Below are 19,458 nucleotides of genomic sequence, written 5' to 3'. Positions count from 1 at the left end.
TCTTAGAAGGAAGTAGTTTCCAAACATGGCCAATTATCAGGATCACCTTGGGGATTTGTAAAATAATTTAAGGAGGGATAGGCAAGAATGAAGAGTTTTTTAGACATAATTCAGAGATACTTGTGAGACATCAAAGTAGGCTTTTGGGTATAGAAATCTAGAGTTTGAGAATTCTAAGCTAGATACAGATTTTGGAATTCTGGGTAAAAGGCCCTTAAGTGAAGCCATATTTGTGGATTAGATCATCTAGAGAGAAGCGAGGACAGAATCATGGTGAATACTGACATTCAAGGAAAGGGAGACAAAGAGAAACCAAGAAAGGAGACTGAGTAGGAGTGGCTGTTAGGGGGAAGAAGGAAAACAGGACAGTGCGAAGAGAGTTGTAAGAGGGAGAGGGGCCAATGGTGTCAAAGACACAAAGCCCTCTTCTTGCAGCTGCCTTGTGAAAACAGTACTCCAACACCGTCTCCAGTGAGTGTTACACTTAAATGACTACCGAATCCCTGGAGTAGCTGTCTTGAAATACACAGAATTTTAAGACAAAACCGCTTGGCTGGAGCCTGTGAATTCCTATTTTCTGAAAAGCTTCCCAGGTGATTCTGACATGCAGTGGGTTTGGGAATGATTAATTTAAACCACTTGCTTAATAACAATGAGAGAAATTTATTTAAAAGCGCAGGACAGAGACCTAAACAATAAAAACCTAGGCAGGGGCTTCCCTGGTGGCGCAGTGGTTGAGAGTCCGCCTGCCGATGCAGGGGACACGGGTTCGTGCCCCGGTCCGGGAAGATCCCACATGCCACGGAGCGGCTGGGCCCGTGAGCCATAGCCGCTGAGCCTGCACGTCCGGAGCCTGTGCTCCGCAACAGGAGAGACCACAGCAGTGAGAGGCCCGCGTACCGCAAAAAAAAAAAAAAAAAAAAAAAAACCTAGGCAGAATGTCAGAATAATTTTGATAGCATATATTATAATCTTCCTTTGGAAGGAATAGGAGCAATTACCTAACTTTCCACAGTTAAACTGCATAATGATGCCATAAGGATAAAGTAATGCCCACAGCAGAGAATACATAGTTTCCAACTACTTAAAAAAAGCTGGTGAATAACAGAGAGAGCTAGAATTAAATAATTTATTATAAAGAAATGTTTCTCCAAAATGTTTCATCAACATATAGAATGATATTTTAATGTATTCAGAATGGGAGTAGGAAAACTTTTACATTACTGTGAAAGACAAGAATGAGATTTGGGTAATAACTTGTGGTTCTGTGCCCTAAAGAAATCTGGTTTACAAAACAGGAATGCTAATTCAACAGTGCACCAGGATGGCCAACTGGAACTAAGCTTTACTTTCACTGCTCCAAATAAAAGGAGGAAAAATGAAATGTGAAATATACTGACTTTACAAGTTTTCCAGATGTCAAAATTGGTCTGGTCGATTCATTAATGAAGACGTTTAAAAATTCAATTTTCGGGCCTCCCTGGTGGCGCAGTGGTTGAGAGTCCGCCTGCCGATGCAGGGGATACGGGTTCGTGCCCCGGTCTGGGAGGATCCCATGTGCCGCGGAGCGGCTGGGCCCGTGAGCCATGGCCGCTGAGCCTGCGCGTCCGGAGCCTGCGCGTCCGGAGCCTGTGCTCCGCAACGGGAGAGGCCACAACAGTGAGAGGCCCGCATACCGAAAAAAAAAAAAAAAAAAAAAAAAATTCAATTTTCTACTCCTAAGTAACCAAATGTAAATCGGTGATCAACAATGAATGAAGTAAAGGTAGAGCTCAAATTCCACCCAATTAGTTTTAAAATGTTTTATTTTGAGGAGCAAGTCCTTCTCCTGGCTGAGTCGACGAGATTTCCCTTCAAGGAACAAGTACATTTTTAACAGATTCGGGAACTCTACTTGCATAGTAGTCATAATTCCTCAGTGTGGCCAGGACGCCAGCTGAGTTCATGTGCTTCACTTCCTTGTTATACTGAAGGGCATTTCCATGGATATCGGTTAACTTGCCTATGGAAAAAACATCAATACAATGTCAATGGCTGATCAGATCATTATGTTTCTAGTTATTTCTAAGAGCTTCTTGCTTCCCTATATAATAATATCCTTTGAATTCTGGATAAAATAAGGAAGATAATGCGTGACCACAAAGGTTAAGTATTAATTCACTTGCAATTTAAGACTACAGAGGAACTTGACTAACTAAAGGCTAAATCATTATTTTTTCTCGCTGATTAAAATAATTTCACTTAGTATTTTCAATTTATACTTCTCAGTATCAATTAATTTCTCTTTTCCTGGAGTGATTACATTTCCTATTGGTTATACTCCATCACCCACAATTCCTGGTTTCAAAAGTGTTTTCTTCATTCTACCATTTATTAGTAACACTTTATTTGGTAAGAGTTTAAGTGAAGTATGTTCATAAAACATAACTGTGTTATATTACAGTCTCATTTAACATTCTAATGAGAATGGATCGTGATGAATTTAACTTCCTTGTCATGTAATATGCTGAGATATCGACACAATAATGTACCAGGAGAAATGATAAAATAAAAATCAAGTGTTTAAGAGTAGATGTGATCTGATGTCTATTTGAATTAGAAAAATCATCTTGCTATGTATATATCTGTAGTACTTTTGCAGGCTGATTAAAAAAATTCCAACTCTATGATCTTTAAGCGCTAGCACTGAGACATGTACCAATACAATATTGGCTCAAAAGAAACTAATGAGGATTATGATGAATATTTTACTTTTCAAGAAAAAAAAACCCTAAAAGCATTAAAGCCATAAATTAATAAGGGTTTAATTAAATGAACTGTGTGCAGATCAAGGTCCAAAAGAGAAACTGTAACTAAAGGAAAATGAATTCACTGAAAATCTACTTTCTCACCTATGAAATGCGAGGCTTAGATTGGATAACCTCTAACTTTCCTTCTATCTTTTATATCCTAAGAGTCTAGGTAAAGTAACATTACTGAAATATCATGTCCTAGCATAATACAAAAACTGTATGAAAATTGTAATTCCCCCAAATAAAATGGACTAACCTCCCACAGCATGTAAAATGACTTCTGGAGCACAGGTATCCCACTTCTTACATCCAGGACTTGCAAATACATAAGCAGAGGCTTTGCCTTCAATCAGCTGAATAATCTGTAAGTTTAACAGAATAATTATCCCTCAACCATGAAATAACTGAGGTACAAATAAAGAGAAACTGCTTGTTTCTATCAGTATATTTCAATTCCTGTGTCAGACTTGGGTTAAAGCCTTTAGCAGGTGAAAATGAGTATTATGAAGAAATATATAGAATACATGCATAATAATGTGATGGATAAGACACTAGGGAATAATCTGATGGGAAAAAAAGAAGTCAAATAAGCTACAAGGAGGATATCTGAATGGTCTCTATATTCTAAGTTAGTTAAAATAAGGTTTTCTTTTTTATGCTGTCTTTTCTTCTTACAGTAAAAACAATATATATTGTAGAAAAAATAAAGCTTTTTAATCTTGTAAAAATTTGACCATTATTATATAAAGGATACAGAAATATCAACCAGTACAATAATGTATAGGTTGTAATAAGTCCTAACAGATATGTGATGCTGACTAGTCTAACAAGCAGTTGCATAAGTCTTTGTTTTGGTATCATATCTGTTGCTATTTCTGCTACCAAAGTATGAATTTTAAAAGAGTCATCTTGGACTTCCCTGGCGGTCCAGTGGTTAAGACTCCGTGCTTCCACTATAGAGGGTGCGGGTTTGATCCCTGGTTGGGGAACCGAGATCCCGCAAGCTGCACAGTGTGCCAAAAAATAAATAAATAAATAAAAATCAAATCAAGTAGTCATCTTACTAATGCCTGTAATATTCATACAAAACTGAGGTCACTGAGGGACTTCCCTGGTGGTCCAGTGGTTAAGACTCCATGCTTCTACCACAGGGGACACGGGTTTGATCACTGGTCAGGGAACTAAGATCCCGCATGCTGCATGGTGTAGCCAAAAAAAAAAATCTGAGGTGACCGATAGAAACTGCATAACTCTCAGCAGTAACTTGCTATCAGCCTTTCATTAGTTGCTTGACTTATTTTTTGGTTATACTGTAAAGTAATTAGTGCTGTAAAATTTAGACTTCAAATATTGAGATGAAGAGGCCAGCCTGGGAGAATAAGGAGAACCTCAGTGAACACAAAGTAACCAGCTATTCTTTTTAGGATTACTGTATTCAATGACACGTTCAAACCATTAACCCTTGCTGCAGACTTCTGAGTAAAAGCTTTCTCTTTCTTTTAAGAAAACTGTGTCAAGTCTTATTATGTGCCAAGGACTATGCCAGGTATATTTTTTGAGGGAAGAGGGACTGTGGCTTTCGTCCGATTCTCAAAGAGGTCCTTGATGCAGAAAAGTTAAGAACTGCCCAACAGGTCTTTGCAAGGAGAAAAGGTGGGAGCTGTGTAGGGTGGGGACTTTGCTCCTACAGGGAATGGTACCTCCTTGGGAATAAAAGAGGTAATGGCATTTTGTAGTTACAAAAGTAGGGGCAAAGGGCTTCCCTGGTGGCGCAGTGGTTGAGAGTCCGCCTGCTGATGCGGGGGACACAGGTTCGTGCCCTGGTCCAGGAAGATCCCACATGTCGCAGAGCGGCTGGGCCCGTGATCCGTGGCCGCTGAGCCTGCGCGTCCGGAGCCTGTGCTCCACAACGGGAGAGGCCACAACAGTGAGAGGCCCGCGTACCGCAAAAAAAAAAAAAAAAAAAAAAGTAGGGGCAAAGAGAAATCATATTTCAGTGACTATCAGGAATATATTTTTACTTTGAAATGTTTTACATTTTTTTTCAAAATAGTGCTATTTTTAAACTTCCATTTTTCATCCTCTTATAAGTAAATGCTTTGAGAGGGAGATCACTTTGGAAGCTGCTGTAAAGGCTGGTTGAGGGATGATGACAGGTTTCACCTAGGGCACTGGCAGTTGAGATGGATGAGACACTAGGGAAGAATTAAGAAGATCTATAGCTAGGATCAGATTGATCGGATGTGAGGCAGGAAGGAGGCTAGGATGGCTTTCAGATGTCTGGCTAGAGCAGTTAGAAAAATGGCGGTGCCATTAAGCAGATAGGAAGTAGGGAGAGGAACACATCTGGGGGCAGGTAGAAAGAGGATGCGTTCCAGCTGGGGATGCCGAATTTGAGATACCTGATGGATGTCATCATGACAACCGAGGGGCAATCAGATGAGAAGAGATCAGGGATGGAGATCAAATTGTGTTCCAATTCACAATGTTCTCAGGAGGATGGGAGCCTAGGTGAATGAATGGGGTAAGTATCCAGAAAGGGGCAGGCAGGCCCATCCTGGAGTCTGTAGAAGAAAGGTCTGGGAAGTAATCCAAGAGGATCCTTGAGAAAATAAGGACTGGCAAGAGGCCCGGGGTCTTCTCATCACTGAATTCTCTTAGGTAAAAAAGACTTGAACCACAACATTTAAAAAAAAATCAGGGACTTCCCTGGTGGTCCAGTGGTTAGGACTCCATGCTTCCACTGCAGGGGGCACAGGTTTGATCCCTGGTTGGGGAACTAAGGTCCCACATGCCATGTGGTACGGCCAAAAAAAAAAAAAAAAAATTCAAATGTTGCCAAAATGTGTCTTTAATGGCAAATTACAATCTTTAATCTCTTCTCCCAAACTCTTATTTCACATTTTGTAACAGCTCAGTATTTCTTTTAATAATTCAGTTGCATTTCAGGGTAGATGATGGATGGATTTTGGTACCTTATTTCCTGCTCCTCCCACCCGCAGCACATCATCAGGGTTCATAGCAGCAACGCAGTCCGTAACCAACTGGCTGTTATGGGACCGGGTAGTTGTGATAATGTGTTTCCCGGCAGGCACTTCTTTCAGCTGAAACCCGAAGGCACCTAAACCTAAAACTCCCCAGATTGTTCTCCCCAACACAGCATCTGGTCCTGCCTATGTAAATGGGTGAAACAATGGCAAAGCTTGTCATCATTTGGAGAGAAAGGTTCGCCATAAATAGAACATTTAGTTATATTAGCAACATGATTTTTTTAAAATAAAAACATGATAATGTTATAAACTACAAAAGCAGTATCATCGACAAAGAAATTTTCCTGAGAACATCAACTGATCATTCTCATTGTTGTTTTGGTTAATAATTGGGTTTCAGGGAGTTCCCGGGTGGCTTAGTGGTGAGGATTCTGGGCTTTCACTGCCGTGGCCTGGGTTCTATCCCTGGTCGTGGAACTGAGATCCCACAAGCCACACAGCATGGCCAAAAATAATAATAATAATTGGGTTCCAGAGGTACGGAAAGGAACTTCTGGTTATTCCCTGGAGTCTTCAGGAAAGGCAACATCACATACTGATTCCTGTTCCTTTCAGAATTATCCAACAATCTCATTATTGTATTTGAAAACAGCTGTTTGCAAAAGGTATGTAAGTCCCCAGGAAATGAAACACTGTGTATTGATTGATTACTTTTCATTGTCCGAGGAACAATAAGAATCACATTACTATGGGAATACGTAATGGTGATAATATAATAATGCTGCTGGGCTTCCCTGGTGGCGCAGTGGTTGAGAGTCTGCCTGCCTATGCAGGCGACACGGGTTCGTGTCCCGGTCCGGGAAGATCCCACATGCCATGCAGTGGCTGGGCCCATGAGCCATGGCCGCTGAGCCTGCACGTCCGGAGCCTGTGCTCCACAACGGGAGAGGCCACAGCAGTGAGAGGCCCGTGTACCGCAAAAAAAAAAAAAAAAAAAAAAAAGTCTTTTATCTGGCTCAAGAGAGCAATGTAGAGCAGTGGCTAAGAGCCTGGACTGCAGTTTAGATACCAGATCTACCATTGACCAACTAGGGCAAGTTACTTGTCTCAGTTTCCTCTTCTGTAAAACAGGGATAAAGGCTTCCTTAAAGGGTTTTGGTGAGTATCAGAAAGAGATAATGCATGTGAATCCCTCGAGTCTGTCAGTACACAGTAAGCTCTTGATAAATGTTAGCTATGATGATAATGACTTTAAATTGGACATTCAGCCTTGAAAACTACCAACAAAGCTAAGCAACTTTTCTCCTTGTTGCAACAAATTTTAAGGCATAAGCAAGAGAGAAGGAAGAGAGAAGAGAAGGAAAGTGTACAGAAGGGAATGTGGTGAAAGGACAGGTAACAAAGGAGAGAATCAGAGCAGGAGAAAATGAGCTGGTACATGGGACAGACAGTGACTACTGGGCTACCACAAGCTGCCTACCTCTTTTCCGCCTACCAGTGCAGCCAAAAGCCTAGCTATTTTTCTCACCTTTGCTTCATTCCTGGGTTCCCTTAACTTTTGATTTTCATTGTTCTGTGGAAAGTGAATACAATTTTTCTAATCTTAGAAAGCAGTGATGGAAATTGTTAACAATTCCTAAGCGCTTAGATCTTTTTTTGATAGAAGGTGCCACGCACTGCAATATTATCTATGAATTAAATGCCCCTATTCAAGTAACAGTATTAGCTTGCTTTAAAGTTTACATGATAACTGCAAACTTGTGTCTGCATATAATACTGTACAAGCATTAGTCGTATTGAAAGAATTAATGGACTCTTAAGCAGCTCAATATGAGACTTTCCCAGTAATGAATGCATAAATATTTTTGCTGAATAATCGTAAGATGCACATGATTATAAATAAAAAGTTATAATCACATAAATGATATTAAAAACAACAAATTTATCTTAGAAATAGAGATTAATCCTGCTCTTAACTCAAACTGGAAATTCAGAAGTAATAGTCCCCACTCTGGTTACTTTGTTGCTCCAAAGTTCTATCAAGGTCACACTAACGTAAATACCTTAAGTATTTTATTGCAACAATTTCCTTTAACATTTAACGTGATCTAACAGTATATTCCTGATTTGGAATTACATTAGCCTCTTCTAAGGAAGACAATTTCTTGGGAGTATAGTAGAAAGTCAAAGCAGATGAGAGAGAAAAAATGAGAGAAAAGAGTACAAGAACATATTTAGTTAATGCTGACTATAATTGAGGCACTATGTAGTATTACCTGCAAAACAACATGGCTAGCCTCTTTTCTTAGTTGAAATGGTTCATTTCTTCAACGTGCTTCAAGCACCACCTGTAAATCAGGTGTCTCAATGACCAAGCTACCCAAGAGCCATATCAGTAATTCCCAAACTTTTGCTTATGATTTGAATCATAAGGCATACATAAAATATGTGTGCAAATCATACAGTGTGTCTGTGTACAGTCACATACATACACACACATTCCTGGTATCAACACCCCCCAGAGGACCTGATTCAATACATCTGGGGTATGACCTGGGAATCCTTACTTTGAAAAGCTCCCCCAGATGACTGCATGTGCAACCAAACTAGAAATCACTGGATCAGATAACATTAAGAATCATATAATACCATAACTATTTATCTAATAAAATATTTTGTTATCATTTATAGTAATACCTGGTAGTTGTAATATGGCTGGTTAATAACTCCTGCTATGGCTTTTCCTTCATAAGCAATTCCAATAAGAACTGTTACATTGTCAAGAAGACCTAAAAAGAAGACATTTGTATCAATTACATAACTTTCTCAGGTTATGACTCATCATCAGCACATCAGTGGCTCCAAGTTATTTTTGCAATAAAGGTAAGCAATTTGCAATGATTCATCCATGATTAAACCTACTTCTGGCAAAATACACAAATTATGAGAGTTGGCCAGGGACAGAAGTAGGGACTACGGCCACTTAATTGAATTGATACACATGGTCTCATTAGTAATAATCTGTAAACCAATCAAGTAAATCAGCCGTAACTCTGCAGCCATCATCATTAGATTCCTCTGTGCCCCCCTCTACCACCATCCGACTCACCTCTGCCTGCTAGATCACTCTCGATTCCAGGATTACTCTCTAGATTTGCATTTCAAGCCTCTAAATGAAGATTTCTCACAGTGGGGCCAATGGACTAACAAACAGCATTAGAATTAACTGGCTCAATTTTTTCAGTACAGATTCTCAGGCTCCTTTGCAGAGCTAGTGAGTCAAAACCTCTGGAGGTCGGGGTTGAGAGCTGAACAAGCTGTTTAGGTGTTCTTACACTCACTAAAGCTGCCTAGAGCTCCCCTATTTCTCAATGGATTACAGAGACGTTTTCACATGTACTACGGGATTCACTCATCGTAGATATGTCTCAACCAAGGACAGAGAGAGTTTTTTCTAGGACTTACGAGACAGTTTTCTTTTTTCAGCTGAGAACCAATACAAGAAAACCTACGTTGATCTTCCTCTCAAAAATAAGAATCTAAGCTTATGCTACACTCCTAAAACCTACCACTCTGGCTCTGAGCCTGTCACGTCTCCCTTTAACGTTGCCAACTTTATTTTAATTTGCTGCTTTCTAATTTTGCTCATCTTAGATAATTTCGGGAAGGAGACATATTGCACTGTGTTTCAAAACCCATCTTTAGAGGTGAGGCTGTGCAGTGAGACAGCGGTTCGCAGAGGAAGCGAGCGAGGGATGGGCACGGGATGGTGGCAGAGCAAGGCGACACAGTGACACTTTTCATCATTTTTCTACCCAATAAAGCTGGGGATTCAGTATAGTCCCTTTGGTTACATTGGTTTAATGTTAGTTATTTTCATCTAGGGGACATTAGGATTGCGGGACTGGTGGAATATGGGGGGGGTGGTATTTGAAGGAGATTAAATGTTTACAAGTAAACATCATATATTAGTCCTACTGCTGTCAAATACAAATATAAAAGAGATACCAACCTTCAGTATATTCCTTGGTACCATCCAGAGGATCAACCCAGACCACAAGCTAAAAAAGAGGAAATGTCCAAATTGAGCACATAAAATTTAAAAAATTGATTTAAATAGATAAACTAAAACTACCCTTTTTCAAATTTTTGAAATTATATTATGGGTGGCTTAAGCCAATGTCATCAGTTTTGTAATAATTAAAAAATAATAGTAAAAAAGTATTTTGTAATAAAATATCAACACAACATTGTAAATCAACTATACTTCAATAAAAAAATTTTAATATAAAATGGTTAACTGGTAAGAGTTTATTGCTACCTGAACACTAAACATGTGGCCATGAACATCCTGGGCTCTAGATGGTGATATAAGGAAAACTTTAAAGTGGCACCAAAAATGTTTTGTGTGGATGCTACTCATTTTTATATATAAATGTTGATTTAAGATAAATAATGACAGTCTGATTATCGTAAGGACACACGTATATGCGGCCAAGAAAATTGAATGGTTTATAAAACTGGTAGCATAAAAAAGAAATCCCCTCTTAGGACTTTTAATATGATTCAGGATATGCAGCCATTAACCACTAGACTCTTGATATAAATTTGTGAGGGCATATTTCTGATGGGAGACACCGCATCTTTTTTTTTCTATACTGCATATCACAGAACAAAGTGCCTTACTCATAGTAAGTGCTCAAGGAATGAGTGTTAAATAAATTAAAACTCAAAAATTAAAGAAGTTTGATAGTTATCTGAAGTCATAGATTTAATTTAAGCAACAATAAAAAGCAAGGGGGTAATTTTTATGGCCTTCCAAAAATATAAGGTAGCAATCCATTTCATCTCCTTCCAGCTCCAATTACCAATGAAATGTTTTACTACCAAATTTACTAAATAACAAATTAGATATTCTCCCTAAAAGTATTTTGTTTTTCGGCCATGTCACACGGCTGGTGGGATCTTAGTTCCCTGACCAGGGACTGAACCTAGGTCCCAGCAGGGAAAGCACCCAGTCCTAACCACTGGACTGCCAGGGAATTCCCTCAAAAGTATTTTTAATAACAGTTTTAGAGTGAAGAGGAAATCAATAGGATGAGAAAATGAACTTGAAGTTAATAGGTTAGACATCCCATATGGTTGCCAGACACTTATATGTTGGCTCTGAAAGATTTCAAGTTCCTGGTTTCCCTTGTTTTATAACTACCAAGTTTTCATCATGATGGCAAATTTTATTTCCTTTACTACGACAAAAACTGAAGATTAATAGAAAGTTAAGTAATAACATGGATCATACGTCTTCCTCTTTGATAGCACTGTACTGTGACGGGCATGGTTGCTTCAGTATCTCCTCCCACTGACCATCTTCAATCAGCTCTTGATCCACGTCTTCAGGAGGCAGATCCTAAAGCAGAGAACACTGATGATGACCGAAGCTGTTTCCTATTTACAGAATATCGTCTGTCTCAGCAACAAGAAGAAATGCAGTATCATAGTTCTCACTAGTCCTTCCTGTTTACCATTTCTATTTAGAGCTTTTAAAGCACACTGAATAAAATTGCAAAAACAACCACATATGGCTCATCAAAGTTGATTACAAAGGATCCCAACTTCATTATCCTGAACAAGGATTAAAAAGAAAAGAATTTTTAAGTATTATACGCTTATTTACACAAGTGACTCTGCCATCAGCTATGTCTAACTCTCAAATACATGAGATGTCAATTCCTTCACCTTCACAGTGTTAGTCTTTGAATAAGTGTGCAAATAAGCCTTAATTTAAAAAAAAAGGAATAAACCCATTTTATTCCAAAGTTCTAGAACTCTACCCATCTTATACTTTGTATGTTGAATGTCACAACAGTAACCATATCATCTATGGTCAAGAACTGACACATGTGGCCTAGAAATAAACCAAAATATTAAAAGCAGATATTTTCTGAAAGTCCAAGAAACATGATAGTTATTTTTGTGTTAAAACACAAAAATATAATGCTTGAAATCATAAAAGTAGTGTATAAATCACTAAAGGGGCAATTACAAATCCATACAGTAAACAGGGATTTAAAAAAATATATGATAGTCTTACCTCTTCCCCTATAATTGTTAGTTTGGGGAATTTCCGTGCCAAAGAAGAGCATATGCTCATTTGAACTAATCGGTCCGCCTTGGTCTGCAGGTCTGTTGCACAGGTCTGCAACAAAGAATGCACATTTTAGCAGAACTAAGTATGAAATAAGTTGTTCTTTGACGCCACATGGGTGATTATCTATATCCATTTAAATTACACTGTCTGTTTTAAGATCGATCAAGCTTAACATCATATGAGTCAGTTTCTTGGCTGGGTTTTTCTCATGGGATTTATAGTGGCTAAAGTTTGGAAAGGAGCTTTTAAATTACTTAGAACATTTTCTCCCCCAGTTCACAAATTCCTTTTATAAGATCTCTACATTAATCTTTTGCTTAAGCAGGTTGACAAGACAGGAAACTCACTATTTTCAAGGCAGTTAATTATAATAAATAACTCTTTATTTAAAAGGTATTTCTTTTATGGATCCTTCTATAAACTCCACTCATTAATCCTAATTTTAATAATTCAAGAGGTCCTCAGAATGATTCGTTATTTCTTATTTCAAAATTTTTATTTCTAAACTATAAAAAAATGAAAGTGAACGGCAGTAATATTTACTACATAACTCACCTATGGCACTCAACTCAATCCATAACTCACATAGTCACACTTGTGAAAGACAGTGACCACTTCCTTGGTTAGCTTGCTTTCAGAGAATTAGGACATGTTGCAATTTATACATGCCTGTTTAGGTGGATTTACACATTGTTTTATCTTAAACAGCAGATCTTTCGCAATACTTCGTAATGAGATAAGGAATGACTATCAAACTCTTTTCTGCCACAGTGAAGTTTGCTGGTTATCTCAATGTAAAGAACAATTTTGCTAGAATGTGGTGCCACAGAGGCAGAGATCTTTGTTTTATTTTCTAAAGAACTGTGCCTGGCACACAGTAGGTGCTCCGTAAATATCTGTGGAATGAAACTACTTAAAAGAATTGTTGAAATCGAAGATTACTTACCTATCAATCAAGTTTAGAGACCACTTACCATGGATAGGTAAGATTACTTACCTATCAGTCAAGTTTATCAAGACACATTGATAGCCATTCAACTCTATGAGGAAAGCTATCCCAACTCTTCTCTAGGATAAGATATTCCCTGCTCTTTCTACCGACATAGTGCCAAATCTCACCATTCTAGATACTTTGTGTGACAAATCTATTTTTGCCCTGTCTCTTTCAAAATGAGGTGTCAACAAGTGGATATAAAGTACTAGAAGTGTCTGACCAGTAGAGAGGACAGTGAGGTTATTATCTTTCTTTCTAACTTGAACACTATATTTCTATTACTCTTTAGCTATCGGCTACAAAGTGGTCCATCTAATATAATCACAAGAGAAAATCAATTTAAACAAAATAAATAATGCTAAGAGAAAAATATGCAAAGATATGATCCAAAATATTGGGTGGCAGCCTAATAGATGATTTTGTACTTTTTGCTGTTTTTCTCCACTTCCTATGTTTCATAATAGAGAAAACAATAAAAAAGAAAAGACAGTAAGATTAGTAGCCTTCTGAAAGTAGCTGTTTTACATTGTTGGCTTGTCGTTGAGCATGTATGTGATCAACTAAAACCTCTTTTTCACACAAATCTGAATCAGACTCCCCCCTTATTACTTGAACATTAATATAGGACTTTATTCCTACTGTAATATCCTGTTGAATTTGGCCCACCTTTCTCAGAGTTTGCAACTATTTTGAATACTTATTCTGTAATCCAATACAACAACTAGCCCTTCCAGCTTCATTTTATTGACATATTTGATAAGTATCCTTTCTACATCCTCCTCTTCCACAGCACTTTTGAAAAGATTCATTCAACAGATTTTTTTTAACTGTATTTAAGTTAATGGCTAAAGAGAAAAAGACAGTCAGGACCAGAGTCCTGCAATCTGTCAACCAGTGACCCTTTTCCAGCTTGAAAGTGAATCATGAATAAAATTATGGGGTAACATGGTTCACCTAGTTATGAGTACACCTAACAGTGGCTCAGGATGGGGGATGAGAGATATCATCTATATATTATAAATAGCTTGAATGCTTTTAGAAAATGGAAAATGAGGGACTATAACAAATTTTTTTAAAGTTGATTCAAATCAATTTTGATTTCAAAATCAATTTACCCTATATCTATTTCCTATACTATTAAGCCCATAAATCTACCAAAAAAGGAAACGAGAGTTCTTTCACTAGTTCTTGTGATTTTTATTCTTAATTTTTAAAAGTAGTTATGTTGAATATCCTATAATTAGTTCACAGGAACTTATTTCTAAGTTGTCTTTTACTTATATATAAGGTCCTTATTTTTTTATACAAATAGCCTTAAATAGATGCTTGACTAATCATAAAGGAACGTCTTAACTACATCTCTATTTCAAATCATTAAAATGTTTATCATATCCTAAAATTTTCCCACTTGGGCAAAATTACAATTTTCCTTAAAGATTATGACAAAATGTCAATATGTGGAAACTTACACTTAAAATTTGTAATGTGAAATAATCATCAAATCTTGTGGAAGGAATTATATTTTAAACTAGAACACATGCACGGTGGGACTTCTTTTAAGAATCAACTACCACTATGAACTAGCTTTCTGTTAATTTACCTAAGTTTTTAATTACCATACTGGAAAGAAAACCTTTGCTTTAGGTTTCTTTTCCATGCAGAAAAAACGTTTTAAAGCTTTGAATATAGGGGATACTTATTTAAATGCCAGATGTTACCAAACATTTTAAGTTCACCAAGGACTGCATGGCTTTGCATGAAGTAGATTACTTCAGGATATGAAGCTTGGTTCCAGTGCTCTGGAGCTAGACAGCGGTTAGAAGGCCCAGTCATATAAATAAAGGTTTTGGAGGTAGGAAGTCTGGAGTCCTCTGCAGAGCAGAAATGGAGCCCATTTGAACTAAGGGTCTTGCCATCTCCATAAGGGAGCCATTGACTATTTCAACTATTAAAGTCTGTCCAGATTATTATATCCTTTTAGCTAAACCTCAAGGGACAAAAACAGAGTTGGTATGAAATGAGACGAGACTTTCAGTACCTTCTCCACGATACCCAGGTCTCCTTCAGCAATAACACGCCTGACTATTGTTCCTGCCTTTTGAGCAATAGAATATGCTGAAGCCACCAACCGCATCAACACAGTGTGACTGGAAGCCATGATGTGCCTTAAAGGAAAATCGAGAGAAATGTTACATTACTTTCAAAGCCAACTGCTGGTTTCATTTACTCGAATTCAATTCAACATATTGGTATTGAGTGTTTACGTGGGACTGCTTCAATTAACTGTGTAGATTCTCTAATAAACATTTACTAAGAGAGACTTGGAAAAAGACTCCATTTCAGCATTAGCTCTCGCAATAACTTCTATAGTATTCTTTTTCTCTGCAGATGGGACATTTTGAGGCATGGGGGTGACTGGCCCAGGACTATGAACATGTGAAAAAGTTTTATGTATGACGAGTATAATGTACAAAAGCTGTGGACGTGCTGCAGGGGCTAAAAAATAAGGTATAATATCTGCCCTTAAGGAGCTAATATTTTGGTGGGCTGAGGGTAAAATACTGTAACCTAATGTCTATAACATAAAACTGGTAAGTGCTGACAGAGGTATGAAGAGCATAAGGGATGTGTGTGTATGTGGGAAGTAATTAAAAAGGGGAGGGACTGCATGTGATTACACTTAGTTTCTGAAACTCAATGAATATTCCTTTAGAGATTAAATAAAATTTAATCTGCTGGTTATTGACTGCCATCCTCATCAGTAGCAAAATAAAGAGAACAAGCAGCATAACCGCCGGACTGAAGACCAAGCATTTGGAAAAGTAATGAGTGTCAAGCAGCCCCTGGCCCAATAAAAAATATGAAAAAAACAGTCTTTAAGATCAAGTACTTTCCTTTTTGAAAATACAAATTCAAATCCTGCAATTTTATTGACTGCTTTGATGCTCGGCTACATCACCCAGATTCCCTCTGGGGTTGAAGGACTTACTTCCCCAGCTGTTGAACGGGCTGCCAACAGATGGTCTTTGGCTGCCACCTTTCTTTAGGAATTTATCTGCTGAGAAGAGTCATGTCACTTGAAACTGGTCAACAGGGGGGTGTAAAGGCCATTCCTCACTCCAGCTGGGCTGCCACCCCAATTCTGATGGGCCTTCCTAGCTTCCAAATTCCCAGTGGGGTGGGCTGAGCCTTAGTTGGGACTGAATCATGGTCCAACTTCCCTCATCCCCCATCCTGAGCCACTGTTAGGTGTACTCATAACTAGGTGAACAATGCTACCCCATAATTTTATTCATGATTCACTTTCAACCTGGAAAAGGGTCACTGGTTGACAGATTGCAGGACTCTGGTCCTGACTGTCTTTTTCTCTTTAGCCATTAACTTACATACAGTTTTAAAAAATTGTTGAATGCATCTTTTCAAAAGTGCTGTGGAAGAGGAGGACGTAGAAAGGATACTTATCAAATATGTCAATAAAATGAAGCTGCAAGTCCTTAACTTCCTTATAGTTCAGATTACATCTACTGTCCTTCCTTCCCTACCAGTTTTACACATTCTGGGTTGTAAAACACTAACTTTTGTAAGCATGTCTCTCTGAAAGCTTATCAAAAGCAGGGGTTAAAGGCACAGGCACTGAAGCCTACTTCCTGTGTTCAATTCCGAGCTCTGGCACACATTAGTTGTGTGACCTTGGGAAAGCCACTTAAATTCTCTGTGCCTTGATTGGTAAAATGGAGCTAGCGATAGTATTATAACATAGAGTCATGGTAATTATTAAATCAGTCTCTGGCACAAGGTAAGCACTAAATAACGCTGGCTAACCATTATTACAATGATTATTCTCATTGCTGGCTATCCTGCAGGGACATTAGGGCAGCGTTAAGGGCAAAAAAAATTCCTATAGCTTCCGCAACATTATTTTGACTCTGAGGATATAATATTAGCAATATGACCCAGAATCACAGCACAGGTTCTTTTTCATAATGTTCTGGGCTTGAGGCTTGGAATATGAAAAAAGGTTGTACAACATTTAAGGCAATCAACCTAATATCCTATCATTTAAGGAATCTTTACAGCTGTCAACATGGCTAGTTCAGAAGGACAAAAACAATAGGAATCAATGATCCATTTCTTCTCATAGCCTGGGAGAGGTGTCTTGAATTCAGTATAAAGGTGGTGAGCATATGAGGAGTAGGTTCTTAAAATAAATGATGAAATGGGAACCCAGGGGGAGTGCAGTAGTATCCAAGTTGAGGAGATGGAGCTGGGTGTCTGAGGAGGCCAAGATGATAGGAGTGTGCAGGGCAGAGTACCAGAGAGACCTCTGGAGATCTGCTAATCAGTGCAGGCAGGTGAGGAAACTACCTGAAGCCGGGGCATGCACCTCCTGAAAGGAACATTAGGTGTGATCTTCAGAGCTCACACGGCTTGGGAGTTCATGCGCCCACTAGCCAGTGGGAGACCTCATCATCCACAGGACACTGGTTAGAGTAACACACATTGCAGGTGGGAATGTAAGAGGGTGCAATTACTTTGGGAAACAGTTTGGCTGACCCAGCATTCCACTCCTAGCTATTTGCCAAGAGAAAAAAAAGTGTAAGTCCTCACAAAGACTTCTTCATGAATTTTGTTTGTTTGTTTGTTTGGTTTTTTGTTGGGGTTTTTTTGTTTTTTTTTTTTTTTTTTGGCCACACAGCGTGGCACGTGGGATCTTGGCTCCCCGGCCAGGGATCGAGCCCGCGCCCTCTGCATTGGAGGCGCAGATTCTTGACCACTGGACTGCCAGGGAAGTCCCAAGACTTCTTCATGAATGTTTATAGCAGATTTATTTGTGACAGACAAAATCTGAAAACAACCCAAATGTCCCCCAACAGGTGAATGGATAAACAAATTATATCAAGTTATACACTTTAAATATTTACATTGATTGTATGATAATTATACCTCAATAAAGCTGCCAGAACCATAAAAAAGAAAGAAAGAAAAATAAATAAATGGTGAGTTCCCAATCAAAATACTAAGATAATTTATCTTTTGGAACTTGACTATAACAGAGCAAATTCTGAAAAAAAGAGAAATAAGCATATATCAAAATATGATATAAAACTATAGTAATTAAAAGTTTAGTCCTGGGCAGAATTTGAGAGATAAATCAATGCAATTAAATAAATTCCAGAGATAGATCCGAATACACTAAAGGTGATAATTCAAATCATGGAGGAAAGTTAATTGTGCAAAAAACGGTGGGGACAATTGCTAATCTTTTAAAAAAGTGTTGGAATCTTTTTGCTTCTTTATATCAATGTATATTCCAGATCAATGCATGATTTTAAAAGTAAAGAATGAAACTATAAAAGTATGGGGATAAAACATGAGTGAAATGTTTTATAAATTTGGAAAAGCACTTTTAAATGTGACTAAAACCAAGAATCCATTATATATTGATAAATCTGAAGGCATAAAAATTAAAATGTCTATATAGGCAAAATACCATAAACAAAGCAAACAGATGAGTGACAAAATGATAACAAAAATTTGTATCACATACTAGACAAATGTGCTAATTTTTGTTACATAAGGGGCTTACATATATCAATATGTAAAAGATGAATGATTCAACAGAAAAATGTGCAAGTGACGCCAATAGGCAATACTTAGAAAAATAAAAGCAAAGGCCATTAAATCGTGAAATGCTCAATTTGAAATGAAATGAAAGAAATGCAATCTAAAACAATGAGAAATGATTGTTCATATGTAAGACTGGCATAGATAAGAAAGTTTGCCCAGTGTTGGCAGGAGTGTGAGTGAAGATCCTCCTGAGCATTATTAGCGAGGATGTAAAGTGGTGAAACCGCTTTTTTGAAAATCTTATTAGCAGTAAAATGTACACATCTTTTAAACTAGCAATCACATTTTCAGGGGATCTAAATAAATAAAGCAAGTCTACAACCAGAAAAGGCAGTAGGAAGAATGCCTGCTATTTTAACGAAATTTAATTTTAGGCGTAAGACACTAAATTTGGATGCACTAAAGAACCCACCGTCTAAGTCTGCCTTGTTATTTCAACAACATATGGCCATTAAAAGACCCCGAGGCACGAAAATAATAGTACAGGTAAACAGTCAAAATGCTGACACTCAAGAATCTAGGTCCGATATCGGAATATCTGGAGAAGTACTCTGATTCGCGTACTTTTTTTTTAAACATAAATCCTTTGAATCTCTTCATATCTGTGCAGAGGGGTGGAGTTAGGGGACCAATAAACTACTCAGATCTGCCTAAGCCCTTGCGCTGCTCCGCAGGAGAGAAAATTACTTACAGTTACAAGACTGGCACCAAGTCAGACGACAGACTTCAGGGGTAACCACACAAGCGTTACCAAGCAACAGGTTCCCCGCAGCGTCCAGTACAGCAATTACCCTCCGGGGATAGGTCGTCAGTGGATGCAGACTAAACCCACCTCAGCTACTGAGCATGCGGGAAGTTCGGCGCAGGCGCAGAACAGCTATTTTGCCACCGCCCGGTCTGACTCCA

General features: G+C 38.2%; 1 protein-coding gene across 2 annotated transcripts; it reads right to left on the bottom strand.

The window, feature by feature from the left end:
* Positions 1–1,153: 1,153 nt before the first annotated feature.
* BPNT1 (3'(2'), 5'-bisphosphate nucleotidase 1) lies at positions 1,154–19,374 on the bottom strand. 2 transcript variants are annotated; one of them, XM_060088654.1, is made up of 9 exons: positions 19,244–19,374; positions 14,963–15,089; positions 11,874–11,978; positions 11,082–11,189; positions 9,795–9,843; positions 8,480–8,571; positions 5,768–5,965; positions 3,049–3,154; positions 1,154–2,002 (listed from the first exon to the last, which is right to left on the bottom strand). In XM_060088654.1, the coding sequence occupies exons 2-9, from the start codon at positions 15,080–15,082 to the stop codon at positions 1,854–1,856; spliced, it is 927 nt and encodes a 308-aa protein (XP_059944637.1). In that variant the 5' UTR covers positions 15,083–15,089; positions 19,244–19,374; the 3' UTR covers positions 1,154–1,853. The 2 variants fall into 2 exon arrangements, with proteins under 2 accessions (XP_059944637.1, XP_059944638.1); XM_060088655.1 differs by lacking the exon at positions 14,963–15,089.
* Positions 19,375–19,458: the final 84 nt, after the last annotated feature.

The sequence above is a fragment of the Mesoplodon densirostris genome, chromosome 2, assembly GCF_025265405.1.
Source record: "Mesoplodon densirostris isolate mMesDen1 chromosome 2, mMesDen1 primary haplotype, whole genome shotgun sequence".
NCBI lineage: Eukaryota > Metazoa > Chordata > Mammalia > Artiodactyla > Ziphiidae > Mesoplodon > Mesoplodon densirostris.
Note: the sequence above shows the minus strand (reverse complement) of the source record. Positions and strands in the feature narration are given on the sequence as shown.